Source organism: Engraulis encrasicolus, chromosome 17 (genome assembly GCF_034702125.1).
Source record: "Engraulis encrasicolus isolate BLACKSEA-1 chromosome 17, IST_EnEncr_1.0, whole genome shotgun sequence".
Lineage (NCBI taxonomy): Eukaryota > Metazoa > Chordata > Actinopteri > Clupeiformes > Engraulidae > Engraulis > Engraulis encrasicolus.
In genome coordinates, this window is record NC_085873.1 from 39251043 (window position 1) to 39266042 (window position 15000).

General features: G+C 43.9%; 1 protein-coding gene across 1 annotated transcript in view; it reads right to left on the minus strand.

Annotated features, from left to right (window-relative positions):
* Positions 1-11672, minus strand: part of rundc3ab (RUN domain containing 3Ab) — a 28878-nt gene extending 17206 nt beyond the window's left edge. Inside the window, exons 1-3 of the mRNA XM_063221353.1 lie at positions 11436-11672; positions 3338-3453; positions 214-341 (exon numbers count right to left, since the gene is read on the minus strand). Coding sequence (XP_063077423.1) covers positions 214-341; positions 3338-3453; positions 11436-11542 — 351 coding nt within the window. The 5' untranslated portion in view covers positions 11543-11672. The remainder of the gene's footprint in view (positions 1-213; positions 342-3337; positions 3454-11435) is intronic.
* Positions 11673-15000: the final 3328 nt, after the last annotated feature.

Below are 15000 nucleotides of genomic sequence, written 5' to 3' on the forward strand. Positions count from 1 at the left end.
GCGTGTGCGTGTGTGCGTATGTGTGTGTGTGTGTGTGTGTGTGTGTGTGCGACGCGTGTCTGTGTGTGTGTGCGCGCGTGATTGCCTGTGTGTGTTCTTGCCTTGGCCCGTGACGAGCTGATGTTCTCTGTGTGTGAGTGTGTGTGTGTGTGTGTGTGTGTGTGTGTGTGTGTGTGTGTGTGTGTGTGTCTGTGTGTGTGTGTGTGTTCTTGCCTTGGCCCGTGAGGAGCTGATGTTCTCCATGTTCTCTATGCTGCTGATGCAGCTGTTGGGGACCTTGCTGCACGCCAGACGCACAAAGTCCCAGAAACTCCTCTGGCCATCGAACCAGCTGCCTGAGCCTGGAGAGAGGGAGGGAGAGAGAGAGAGAGGGAGGGAGGGAGAGAGAGAGAGAGAGAGAGGGAGAGAGAGAGAGAGAGAGAGAGAGAGAGAGAGAGAGAGAGAGAGAGAGAGAGAGAGAGAGAGAGAGAGAAGCAAGAAAACAAAGACGAGACAAGAGGAAGGTGTCAAAGCGGTTTTACTGTAATATATTGGCTTCAATTTGTCAACTTTAACCCCTTAGCGCAGCACCTATGTTATAACCTTACCGTCACCAAAATTGAAATGCCTATCTCTTAATCTGTTACTTAAGGCTCTCGGCACTGTCATAGCAATGTTGTTATGATGTAGTTGAGTATTTTCAGCAAATAGTGAACAGGCCCGCCGGCAACCCCATCTGCAGTAAGAGGCTACTATACATTGTATTACATCAGCCATTGTGTGAGCCTAATTTCCTTTTCACAGATTAGAAATACAACATAGGTGCACTGTGTAGGATGGTGGCCAGAGTAGGTATTGCAACAATGCTGCTCATTGAAACCGTGCCGTCTACTGTCAAACTGGATATTTTTTGAGTATTGACTAGTATGATCAAAATACAGTATGTTTTGTAACTAAAAATGTCTATTTCTGGAAATTTAAAATGGGGGACAATGGAAAAGATCCCCTTTTTCATGTATCAAAAGTGAAATTTTCCCAGTCATAATGAATACTTCGATGGTGGTGATAAGTATTCATGAAAAAGGTAACATTTGCAAATGGGCAGCATGAATTCTGGAAATAAACTACAAAAAACATTACACAGTGCACTAGGGCTGTAACGATATTGTATCGAACCGAGAAATCGTGATACACAGAGTCACAATACTGTATCGTAATACAAGGAGGTAGTATTGAGATATGCCCTTTCAAAGTTTTATTACCCATTACTCCAGAAAACAACCACATGATATGAAGTGATAGTGCTTCCAAGTTCAAATCATCATCATTATTTAATTATTAAATATTTAAACTATATCAATTAAAAAATATTTAAACTTTTAAGAATAATTAGTAGCCTCTTGATACATATTCTACCTAGTTTTTATTCATAATTTTATTTTATAATGTTAGTAAATGTGAAATCGTGGGGTGTATCGAACCGTAGGGCATAAATTGTGATACGAACCGAATCGTGAGTGGAGTGTATCGTTACAGCCCTACAGTACACCTTTCCATGAGAGGATAGGAGGACACAGGTTAGCAGAAAGCAAGAGATGAAGCGAGAGTGAGAGTGATGGTGATGGTGATAGTGGCAGGCAGACAGAGAGGAAAGTGTGTGTGTGTGTGTGTGTGTGTGTGTGTGTGTGTGTGTGTGTGTGTGTGTGTGTGTGTGTGTGTGTGTGTGTGTGTGTGTGTGTGTGTGTGTGTGTGTGTGTGTGTGTGTGTGTGTGAGGGGGTGGGGTGAGGGCTTTAGTGTGTGTGTGTGTGTGTGTGTGTGTGTGTGTGTGTGTGTGTGTGTGTGTGTGTGTGTGTGTGTGTGTGTGTGTGTGTGTGTGTGTGTGTGTGTGTGAGGGGTGGGGTGAGGGCTTTAGTGTGTGTGTGTGTGTGTGTGTGTGTGTGTGTGTGTGTGTGTGTGTGTGTGTGTGTGTGTGTGTGTGTGTGTGTGTGTGTGTGTGTGTGTGTGTGTGTGTGTGTGTGTGTGTGTGTGTGTGTGTGTGTGTGTGTGAGGGGTTTTGTGTCCGCATCGCTGGCTGAGAAGTGGAACATTTTTCATCTTTATGGCGGAAGGCAACAGTGCTGGTGGAACGAACCTACCCACAATGCACTTGGAAATTGCCTCATGCAATGTCAACGAGAAGTGTCAGGAGACAAAACCAGTCTAAAAGAGATGTCAGGAAATGTAAAATATCTAATACTGAAAGGGTTCAAAGCAATACAGTGGGATAGGGCAGTGGTTTTCAACCTTTTTTAAGGCACACCTTTCTGTGGACAAAATTCCAAGGCACACCATCAATTGTAAATGTTTACTGAAAATAAAAGCCTATTGCCTATATTAACAATGTAGATAACACTTTATTTTAGGGATACATCTATTAGCACTAATACATACAATGTCAATGCCTGTATAAGTACCTTGTAAGGCATGTACTAAGCAAATGCTAAGGCCTACTCGGTCTTTACTAAGGTTAAATTGGTAATAAATCCCTTATTGTGCATGAACAAGACATTTGCGAATACATGCCTAACAAATGTTTGATTTTGCTTTGCACATGCCTTACAAGTTACTTATACAGGAACATTGTATGTATTAGTGCTAATAGATGTATCCCTAAAATAAAGTGTTACCACAATGTAATTGTGCTACAATGTATCATTTTCCACGGCACACCAGATGATCTCTCACGGCACACTAGTGTTCCCCAGCACAGTGGTTGAAAAACATTGCCCCATAACGCAGAGCCTAAGTCATAACCTTAACTGTCACCAACATTGTAATGGCTATGTCTTACTCTGTTATTTAAGGCTCTCGTTACGGTCCAAGAAATGTTGTTATGATGTACAGTAGCTGAGTATTTTCAGCGAATAGTGAATAGGCCGCCGCCGATCCCATCTGCAGTAAGAGGCTACCATTCACTTAATGTGGAAAATTACATCATAATAAAAACATTGCTATGCCATTACTGAGAGCCTCAAATAACAGATTAAGGCATGGTCACTACAAGTTTTGCTGGCAAGGTTATGACAGATGTTCTGCACATAGGGGTTAAGTGTGTGTGTGTGTGTGTGTGTGTGTGTGTGTGTGTGTGTGTGTGTGTGTGTGTGTGTGTGTGTGTGTGTGTGTGTGTGTGTGTGTGTGTGTGTGTGTGTGTGTGTGTGTGTGTGTGTGTGTGCGTGCGTGTGGTGTGCGTGCGTGCGTGCGTGCGTGCGTGCGTGCGTGCGTGCGTGCATGTGTGTGTGTGTGTGTGTGTGTGTGATATATGTGTGTGTGTGTGTATGTGTGTGTGTGTGTGTGATATATATGTGTGTGATGTGTTACCTTTAAAGCGATGGCTGAGGATGTGCTCCATGATGGAGGCGAAGTTTATAAACTCCTCAGACGAGTCATCTATGGGCTCAGCTGTGTACTTCTCCAGAAGGGTCTTCACAGAGAACCTGCCAATCAATCAATCAATCAATCAATCAATCAATCAATCAATCAATCAATCAATCAATCAATCAATCAATCAATCAATCAATCAATCAATCAAGCAAGCAAGCAATCAAGCAAGCAATCAATCAATCATGTTAGTTATGCGAAATTGTTTTTTTGACTCAATTTTATTTTGAATACAGGGAAAAGCATCAAACATTTAACACTAAGTACCATCACACAGCATTACATTATAACCCGACACAACCCTGACCAACACATTTTAGTTAGGTACATATCAGATGGATTATGCTGTTTGGAAAACATCAAAACAGGTACATTTTATCTTTTATGGACTGGCAGTTGCGTTTTGCTTTTGTTTGTCTGTTTGTGTATGTGTGTTAGTGTTGTCTTTTCTGTCTGTAGTGCTTAAAGTTTGAAAATCTTTGAAAATAAAATGCATTAAAAAACAGGTACATTTTGCAATAATACTGTATTTTTCACCCAATGCCATAGGCCTACCGTACAGGTTATGTCCTATGGTTCATTCAGATTGCAGAGGACAATTAATTAGTTAAAATGCAGATCAGCAAGTAAATATAGCCAATGTTTAATTGAAAGGTCAAGTCTTGTTTTGTTTTTTTTTACAGATTTTTTGGGGTCTTTTTCGACTTTATTTGGATAGGACAGTGTGAGAGGTGGACAGGAAGCGAATTGATAGAGAGACGGGGAGGTGTCGCAGGCAAGTGCCCTACCCATTGGCCACGGCAGGGCCGATCAAGTCGTATTATATTACAACAACATGTACCTCCTCCCATGACATGAGTTATGTCACAATACATCATGAATTCCAAAAAAGCGTATACCTGGTGGTTGTTTCAGAACATTAGGTCATAAAAATTTGATGTGAGAGACATGGTGGTGTGAAAGATTAAAACCTCCTGGGTCTGGCCCAGAAAATAAACAGCATCTTCAAATGTGGTCATTACACACAAACACACGAACAAACACACACACACACACACACACACACACACACACACACACACACACACACACACACACACACACACACACACACACACACACACACACACACTGTCTCTGCCCCTTTGCCCTCTGCTCAACCCCGAGCCGCATTTCTCTCTCTCTCTCTCTCTCTCTCTCTCTCTCTCTCTCTCTCTCTCTCTCTCTCTCTCTCTCTCTCTCTCTCTCTCTCTCTCCTCTCCTCTCTCTCTCTCTCTCTCTCTCTCTCTCTCTCTCTCTCTCTCACACACACACACATACACACACACACACACACTCCCTCTCTCCCCCTCTCTCTTTCTTTCCCCCCATTCTGCCATCCTGTGGTGATGCTTATGTCCATATATAAAGAGTATTCTGAGGTGAGGTGAGGTGTGGTGCGGTGCGGTAAGCTTATGTGTGAGTGCTATGCAATATTCATTAAGGACACTTTACTAGTAGTTACTGATTGTGTACAGTATGCCCTATACGGATCAGAGTGTTTCCATAAATATATTACAATAACACAGCTGATGTTTGGTCTAATAGATAGAGCAAAGCGGACAAAAAAATAACTACTACTACTACAACTCCTGCTGCTACAATGACGACTACTTACTTCTATTCTTTCTTTGACTATTTTGGCTTTCTCTTTGTCCCTCACTTCTTCTATACCTCCTTCCCCCTCTCTCTCTCTCTCTCTGAGTGAAAGAATGACTTCTCATGCAGTAAGTCAGGGGTGGGAAACCTTTTTCATTCGAGGGGAATTTTAAAAAGTCCTCCAAGGGCTGCACTATGATCACAAATCAGGATTTCCCCCAGCACTTTAGGCCTATATTGAAGGTGGGTACATTAAAAACAGACTGCACCTTCACTAGGTCCCCTGAAAATTTAACTTAATTGTATTGCAAAATTGTAATTTCTAACATTTATTTTCAGAACATGGCAAATTTCATGTGAAACTATGACATTAAAATGATGTCGGCGTCGGATACGACGGCCTCAAACGCTCCTCGAAACATAGGTTCCCCACCCCTGCTGTAAGTACAGGAAGACACAACAGTGGAAAGTGTCCTCCTCCTCATCCTCCTCCACATCATCCTCCTCCTCATCCTCCTCCACATCATCCTCCTCCACATCATCCTCATCCTCATCCTCATCATCATGATCATCAACATCATCATCAGCATCATTCTCTTACAAGATTAAACACCCAACAGAGTGGGAAGGCTCATCAAGTTTGCATCATCATCATCATCATCATCATCATCATCATCATCATCATCATCATCATCATCATCATCATCCTCCTCCTCATCCTCATCATCATCAACATCATCATCAGCATCATTCTCTTCGTCATCATCATCAACATCATCATCAACATCATTCTCTTACAAGATTAAACACCCAACAGAGTGGGAAGGGTCATCAAGTTTGCATCATCATCCTCCTCCTCATCATCATCCTCATTCTCCTCCACCTCATCCTCATCATCATCATCTTCATCTTTCTCTTCCTCAGTGAGTCATTTACAGTCAGTGTATTGATTACTGAACAGTACCTCACTAGAGTGGGAAGCACCGGCTTCATCATCATCATCATCATCATCATCATCATCATCATCATCATCGTCATCATCATCATTTTCCTTTTGCCTCAGCTCCGCTCAAAGCACTTTTGGGACATGCTCTAGGGGCAAGCCAACAATATGACGCAAGACAGTGGTGTAGTCTACGTAGAACGCAGGTATACGGAGTATACCCACTTCTAAATTTTAGGGGCTTCAGTATACCCACTTAAAATTGATTGATTCATTATTTAGAATAGCATACATTATACCCACTTCAAAAAATGCTCGAATATACAGTATACCCACTTAAAAAAAAGTAGACTACACCGCTGACCCAAGAGTACGGAACAAGGACAGCACAAAACCACAACAAAAGAGTGGACAGCACCTTCATCATCATCATCATCATCATCATCATCATCACCACCACCACCACCGTCATCGTCAGTTCTGGGGTCAGCCAGTAATGAGATGTTTGCAAGATTACTTTACTGTTAAGAAAACTCATTAATATACAACCAGACCACGACAATCAGATGGGGTTTACAATTGACTTTCACAAATGGAGAGCGATTGAGAGGCCTGGAAAACATGTTCCTCGTTTGGTCTCTCTGTCTCTCCTTTCCACTACGACTGTTTTTAATGAGGAACACAAAAGGGGAAAATGACAGGGGTCACAAAGGTCAGTGGAGAGAACAACTCCTCTATGCTTCTTATGAAAGGCTACCTTGAAGCAGTATCCTCCTAGTCACACAGTTCACTGCTGAAAACTTCAAAAGGAACAGATCGTATCAGTGAAAATGAAACCAACTCTTTGCTACAAATTATAATGTTTTTTTTTTACTTACAATAACTAGGGCACAGCACCGCAACATACTGGAATAGCACCGTCATCAATCATCATAGCTCAGTTACATTCCAGTTGTGACACACTGTTCTGGGACAAGTCAGTAAGTGGTATTAGAGACAAAGAGTACTGCACTATGTTCTGTTTGGACTCAGAGAGGAGAGTAAGAGGGACTGTGAGTAATGGACTAAGTGAAGAAGGGTGTGTGTGTGTGTGTGTGTGTGTGTGTGTGTGTGTGTGTGTGTGTGTGTGTGTGTGTGTGTGTGAGAGAGAGAGAGAGAGAGAGAGAGAGAGAGAGAGAGAGAGAATTAATAAATGAGTGAAAGTCTGTGTGTGAATGACAGAAATGAAAGAATGAAATGAATGAAAGAACGAAAGAACGAGAGGGGGGAGAGAGATGTAGGCCTATGCGGCAAATTGATAAGGAAATGAGGAGATGTGAGTGTAAGTGTACCTGCCACTGTGAGGATGTGAATTCTCTTCCCCTCCTCACCGCTCCGTTTGTGAATGCGCACGGACAGCATTTGCAACAGCAAGCGCATAAAGTGACTCTCTCTCTCTCTCTCTCTCTCTCTCTCTCTCTCTCTCTCTCTCTCTCTCTCTCTCTCTCTCTCGGTTGCGCAAACGGAGCACTCGCATTCGTTCACACACACACACACACACAATACTGATTCTGGACTTGTGAAACATGTAAATGGACAGTGTTGTGTCGGGTTTGGTTGGGGAGAATGTTGTGACTTTGGGGGGAAAAGTTTGAACAGTTTTGGTTGTCGCGGGCGGCGCCATTAACCACGAGGTTCTCATTCATCGCATTTCATATTTCACACTTTGCCGTTAAAACAGTCCCTTCATAACATCCACAGCATCTAGTGAGGTACCCGCTAGCATGTTCCACTACCCAACGCACCACAGTTTCCCCTCCAGTCCAATCATTCACTGCGCAAACATTCACCATCCATCCCTCCACTCACCAGTCCACTGCACACACCAGCTCCACCTCCATCCGTCCACAGCGAAAGCGCTTCCGCTGGGAGAGAGCACCTTTTCTGTTGAGGTGAGCTGTCAATCAAACTGTCAGCTTGTCCGCAATCCATTTTGTTTGTTATTTTCGCCCTTTGGTTATTCATTTGTAATTTTGTTTTTGGTATTGTGACATGTAATTGGTGGGGGAATAATGTATATGTATTTTGATATTGTTTTGGCCAATTTTAATTCTGTAGGCCTAAATATTATGTGGGGAAAGGTGATTGGTGGTTTAGGGAGTAGAACCAATGGGGTTTCAGGGGGCTCTGATTGGTGCAATTAGATGGTACCTGGGTTTTGTATTTAAGAGGCCCTCATTCTCTGTTTGGGCAGAGAGGGGGAAGGACCAGAGGCTTGATGTGAGGCTATCTGAAAAATGTAAGTCTGTTTTGCTACACTTTTTGCTGGGCTTTGTTAGGCTAAACCGGAGCTAAAAGCTATTAGCATTTTTTTTTTAGCATTATTCAGCATCATTTTTGTATATGGACATTTTTTGCACCTTTTGGAACTGAAATATTATTTTTGCTATTTTTTGTTGGATTTTGACTTTTGGATTTTTGCCTACACTTGGACATTTAAGACTGCACTGTACAAAATAAAATACCACCTATATTTTGGATTTCTGACCCTCGTTTCCGTTTTTCCTCCCATCTTCATGGTTGCCTTACCCCCCACTTGGGGGTGACCGCTCACATCCTCACACTGCCACTGTGATCTAATAAGTGATTCATCATCTGATGGGCAATAAGGTGGGTCTCTCTCCCTCAGCACTTCCTTTTCATGCTAAGCCCAAGCTATGCCATATAAGGTCATATGTGTGTGCCACCTCTGCCATTTCCATAGCAACACTATGACCAGTGCCAATTTCCTTAGCAACACTGACCACCAGCACCCCTTCCCATGGTAACACTGTGACCGGTAGGCCCAATGCCCAGAGACGTAGAACAGACTTGTCACAACACACAGTCATATTGCCACCTGTCTCTATTCCCACAACAACACGGTGACCAGAAGCAACCCTGATATCAAAGGAATATTGAATCGGCAGCAATTATCATCAAATCAACATAAAAAGACGCCCAACGACATCGATTCAACATCCTTTTGATATCAGGGGATTTCCTTAGCAATGCCGTCACCAACTCTCTTCACATTGCAACACTGTGATCCAGTAGGGTACCCAATGCCATAGCAACGCTGTCCTGACGTATTGGTGGTGGGGGCCCTAATAGGATCTTACTATGGGAGGCCCCAAGCCATGCTTTGCACTGGGGCCGCGAGTGTGATTGTTCCGCCACTGACGCTGTCATCAGCGCCCATTCCCATGGCAGTGCCACCAGCGCCTACTTTGCCCACATCACACAGCAACACTGAGAGCTGTAGCCTATAACAGTCTTGTCACAACACATAGTCATGTTGTCACCTATCTCACCTATCCCAATGCTGTCAATTCAAAGTTCAAAGTTCAAAGTACTTTATTTACCATTTGTGGATAAACTAGTAGTCCAAGCACATAGGAACTCTTGTGCAGGCCCCCTGAGTCAATAGATAAATAGAGAGCTGTAGCCTACAGTATAACAGTCTTGTCACAACACATAGTCATGTTGTCACCTATCTCTATTACCATAACAACACGGTGACCAGAAGCAATTTCCTTTGCAATGCTGTCACTCTCCCAATGCTGTCAACTCCCGTCCCATTGCAACACTGTGACCAGTAAGGTGCCCAATCCTAGGGTTGCCAACCATCCCTTGAAATACGGAATCGTCACGTATTTATAGGCTAAATAAAAGCATGATTTCCGTATGGAGCTGAGAAGGGACACAGGACGTTAAAATGCAAGAAATGACATCTAAGAATATTTCTTTTTCTGGGGGAAGACCTCCAGACCCCACCCCACCCCCCCACCAAAATGAACTGTCCCATATTTTATTCATTGACAGTTGCCAACCCTTCCCAATCCCCAGAAGCGTATCTTGTCACCAGGCATGGCAGGCAGCCGCTTGGGGCCCCCAATAGATAGATAGTGAATAATAGCCCACACTTAACCACAGTAGTGGTAATTTTGGTTCAAATGTTCATTCTTTTGTATTTTGGCTTGGGGCCCCACCTTACCGTAGAATCGCCTCTGCCAATCCCATGGTAACGCTGTCATCAGTGCCCATTCCCACGACAGTGTCACCAGCGCCTACTTTCCCCACATCACACAGTAACAGTGGGACCAGTGACTTCAGCAACCATTGTTGCCACAGGACAACAACAGCAGTATCTCTCCTTCAGCCTCACCACCGTGAGACAATAGGCCATCTGTATCTAGCCATGGAGTGCAGTTGCAGTGGCATGACTTGGAAATCCACCTACTGTTAGCTTGTGCTCTGACTGGATTATCAGTCAACAGTGGTTAGGGGTGCCACCTTGGCCTAAAAATAAATACATCTGGACATTTCAACAATAATCGACCATTTTGCTTGTAAGCAATGGCTCCTTTCATTCAGCGTCCAGGGAAATTTAGGCTATTTTCCCCGGGACAGACCATAGTAGGCTACACAGGAACAAACAGGTAAAACTAGGGCAGGTCGCAACACGAATAGTTAGACATCATGAAAATTAATAAAATCAGCATAAAATGAAAAGGTAGGCCTAGTCTATTAATTGTAGTTGTCTGCATGATGTTTAAATTCCGAGGATTGTTAGCCTACCGCTTTTGCATTTCTGTCAACACAGGTCAGGCAGTTGGACATTCTGCAAATTAACTTTCACTTCACAGTATTATTTTTGGGCTTTGAGGGGGAAAATAAAAGCATTGTTCATTCCTCAGTGGGCCTAGCGTTAGCCTCCCACCACTAGGCCTGCCTACCACTCTCTTCTTTAGCACGAGGACCTCCCATGGGTACCACCAGGCCATTCGTGTCCTTGCCCACGAGAAGGTTGTCGTCATAGCAACGACATCATCCATCCGGAAAAGAGAAAATAAATCAAACACCCCTAGACAGCAGCTCCACTTGGTAGCTCGAAAATTTTCCTCAGGAATGGTTAAAGTAAAATGCATTTTCTATCAGCTATCGACCTAAATCATCGATTCCTGACAACTCTTATCAAATATTTAATAGCCTGCAAGTCACCATCGCTTTAAATGCAGGCCTGCTATGGTGGGGCGGTAAGATATGGTTGTGGCTTGATGTTGATAGACACAGCTGTGAGGCCCTCCACAACCTTCCACCCTTCATCGGCTAGCATCGACATGACGTCAGCCAGTGTCCAATCCAGAAATTATTGCTCAACCGGGCTTTGTTTTCACGGAAAAAAATGACTGGTGCTTTAATTAGCCCGATTTTCAACACAGAGCGCCTCCCTCACTCTCCCACAATCACTCCATATGTTTCACAGCTAAGGGGATTATTCATTTAACTCTTATTTTGATGGGACATGAAAGAAGTGAACCGAGAGCGCCCGAGGAGGTGTGAATGGAACAGCTGACCTCTAAAACGCTCACAAGCATGCATAGAAGAAGAGGAACGAGCTTGGTAGCTAGCGCGCGCGCCTACCGTGTAGCCTACCTGCAAACAGTGATGAGATTTTTGCGCTCCACCGCCACGCTCCGCGAGCCGCCCTTCTTGGATGACAGACCCATCGCCATCGTCGATTGGACACAGCTCCGCTCCATACAGGGGTCTCGTCGGCAGGCAGCACCGACCACACACCGGCAACCGTCAGCGTTAACCGCTGCGCCGCGCGCTCTTCTTCTGGGGCCACGGGACACCTCCCTGGCTACGCCATACACGCGCACAGCACAGACACACACACAGCAGAAGCGCTCGCTCTCGCACACTCAGTGGCGTCACCGAGTGGAGGTATAGGATGCTCGTCCAGCATCCAGTTATTAAAGGGATGCTGCTGTGTTTTTGTCACTCCGACGACATGCGCGCAAAGGAGCCTGAGATACCCAACCTCTTAGCGGCAAGGTTAGATTTATCCTTTAACAAGCGTTCACACACTGACGTGTCTCTCCAGTCCTCTCCTTCTCAACAACCACTCGCCTTCGTTCACTCTCCCCACGCCTTCTCATGACATCACGGTGATTTAAACGCACGCATCTCACCATATGGCTGCAGAGTCAGCACAATATCCCGTCATCAATATTTATGACGCCTGCCTTGGCTGATCCACACAATCACCCACAACCACAAACTCGGGCTTTACACAGGCAATGTAATTGCGTATGAATAACCCAATAGGCAATCTATAAGTGGATTCTGAACCGGCCAGAATGGTTTTGACAAAAGGAGATTTTTCACATAGGACGTTTGGCCTCAGTATACAAGCTACTTACTGACCAGATCTCTGACCTCAAATCCAAACAAAAAGCCCAGAAACCTGATGTGTTTACAGTGATAATAATGCTAAAAAAAAATACACTATGTAGCCCAACTGTATTATCATCAGCGCTCAGAACTCAGTGCTGTATTTTGCAAACTCCATCATTGACTAAAAAGTGTCCTTGTTGGCCTAATACGCCTATCATATGCCTACGTTTCCTGTAGCCTAAAGATATTAGAGTGTGCCTGCAGCCTGCAGATCAGCCACTAGATGGGGAAAGAGGACACATCTTGAGCACTATGCAATATGGGTGTATTTTACTGTAAGTGCACAAGTTGCTTTTCTCTCAGCAGTGTTTTCACTTAGGTCATACTTACAGTAATGCTGTAGTTTTGTAGATATGAGAGTGGGTGGATTGTTTTCATTCAGTCAAGTTTTTGCTCAGCGCTTTTAAGCAAAATGAATAAAAACACAATAGGCCAAAACGTGGTCTAAATTATGCTATCAATTAAAAATACCTTGTATTGTTACCATATAGGCTATGTTTTACTGTTGATACACATACAGTGAGACATCATCCAGTGTGTGTGTGTGTGTGTGTGTGTGTGTGTGTGTGTGTGTGTGTGTGTGTGTGTGTGTGTGTGTGTGTGTGTGTGTGTGTGTGTGTGTGTGTGTGTGTGTGTACAAAATGTGTGCTTGCTCGCCCCTATATCTTTTGACTTGAGGTCAGCATGCCTGGCTGTGTCATGGGCAAACATCAGGCCTCGGGAGGCCAGAATAGAGGTGTGACTTTCCCGCCCGGCTTCCAGAAGTTTCCTTCACTTTGGGACAAATGTTCCAGAAAGACAGAGCGAGAGAGAGGCAGGGAGAGAGAGAGAGAGAGAGAGAGAGAGAGAGAGAGAGAGAGAGAGAGAGAGAGCAGAGGGAAAGAAAGATAGAACCTGAGAACCTGATAAGGGAGAGAGAGAGGGAGGGGGGGAAGGAGAGAGAGAGAGAGAGAGAGAGAGAGAGAGAGAGAGAGAGAGAGAGAGAGAGAGAGAGATTAAAATTAATTTATTTAAAAAATATATAAAATAAAAAAATATATTATATAAAAATATAATATTTCAAAAAATATATATTTAAAATCCCCTTATTGAACCATTCACTGTCCAAACATCCACACAAAATATCCCCACACCCCCAACCCCACCCACCCCATTAAAACCAACCCCTTACTAAAGAAAACTTAACCCACCACCTGCATTAACTGCCCATAGCCTATCTCCCTTTGTCCGCACACCACTTCTTATCAAAAAGTTCAAGGTTGTCTATAGCATGATAGTACATACTCTGCTGTGTGTGTGTGTGTGTGTGTGTGTGTGTGTGTGTGTGTGTGTGTGTGTGTGTGTGTGTGTGTGTGTGTGTGTGTGTGTGTGTGTGTGTGTGTGCGTGTGTGTGTGTGTGTGTGTGAGTGAGAGTGAGAGAGAGAGGTGTGTGTGTGTGTGTGTGTGTGTGTGTGTGTGTGGTGTGTGTGTGTGTGTGTGTGCGTGTGTGTGTGTGTGTGTGTGTGTGTGTGTGTGTGTGTGTGTGTGTGTGTGAGTGAGAGAGAGAGAGAGAGAGAGAGAGAGAGAGAGAGAGATATCGATAAGAGATGGAACTTTCTGTCACTTTGGGACAGAGAGAGAGAGAGGGAGTTAGAGGAGAGAGAGAGAAAGAGAGAAAGAAAAACAGATAGAGGGGAGTGGGACCTCTCTCTTTTTTTGTGACAAATGTACCAGAGCAAACAGACGGAAGCTAAGCTGCTAAAATTAAACTCCTCTCATCCTGGGAAAGTCACCACTAACACACATCTGCCCTCTCTTCTCTGAGTGGTTCAGTGCAGTGTTTCTCAACAGGGGTGCCGGGGTACCCTGGGGTGCCGCGGGCCTCCCTCAGGAGTGCCGCGAAAACAATATAATACATATTTGTCTTAATTGATAAGTTAATGCTAGTCAGTGGAATCTTTCATCTGCCATTTACACACAAAAAAGAAAATATAGGTCGCCCTAGTCAGCTGCAACTTCGAACGTAGGTCGTGTGACGTCTCCAAATTTGTTACTTTTCTAAGCATGTGTGGTATCAGATGCGATGCCATGTTACGGCTTGTTGGTTTGGGGTGCCTTGAAATTTTTCATGAATTGAAAGGGTGCCTCGCCTAAAAAAAGGTTGAGAAACACTGGTTTAGTGATCACCCACACCACACATACTACCACCAATGAGGCTTGGGAGCTCAGCTTGTAACGGTTGAGGGTTGTGATATTGGGCATACTGTGACATTCCTGAGATGGGTCTAAATAACGGAGAGACCCAATTTATAAAATGTCCTGATGAAGGCCCTGTAGCTGGACGAAATATGTTGGCAGTCATTTTAATTCTTTAAGTTCATACTATTTATATTACTGTAGAGCAGTTTAATCTTTGAAGAGTGCCTTGGAGTTCTGTCCCTTTTTAAGGGAGAGACCCATATTGACTCTGCATTATCATCGTAATCATCATCATCCTCGTCTTCGTCATCATCATCATCATCATCATCATCCTCGTCTTCGTCATCATCATCATCATCATCATCATCATCATCATCACCCGTCCAATCATCAATCATCATCATCATTATCAGCATCAACATTGCTGTTATGTTGTTGTGTTATTATGACTACTATAACTACAATATTGTGATAGAGTAGGAGCCACTTATTTTTTTCTGTTCCACATGCAGGCTTGCTTGTGATAAGGTCAAGGGGGTATTGGGGGGCTTATGATGAGGTGAAGGGGGCGCCTGTTTAG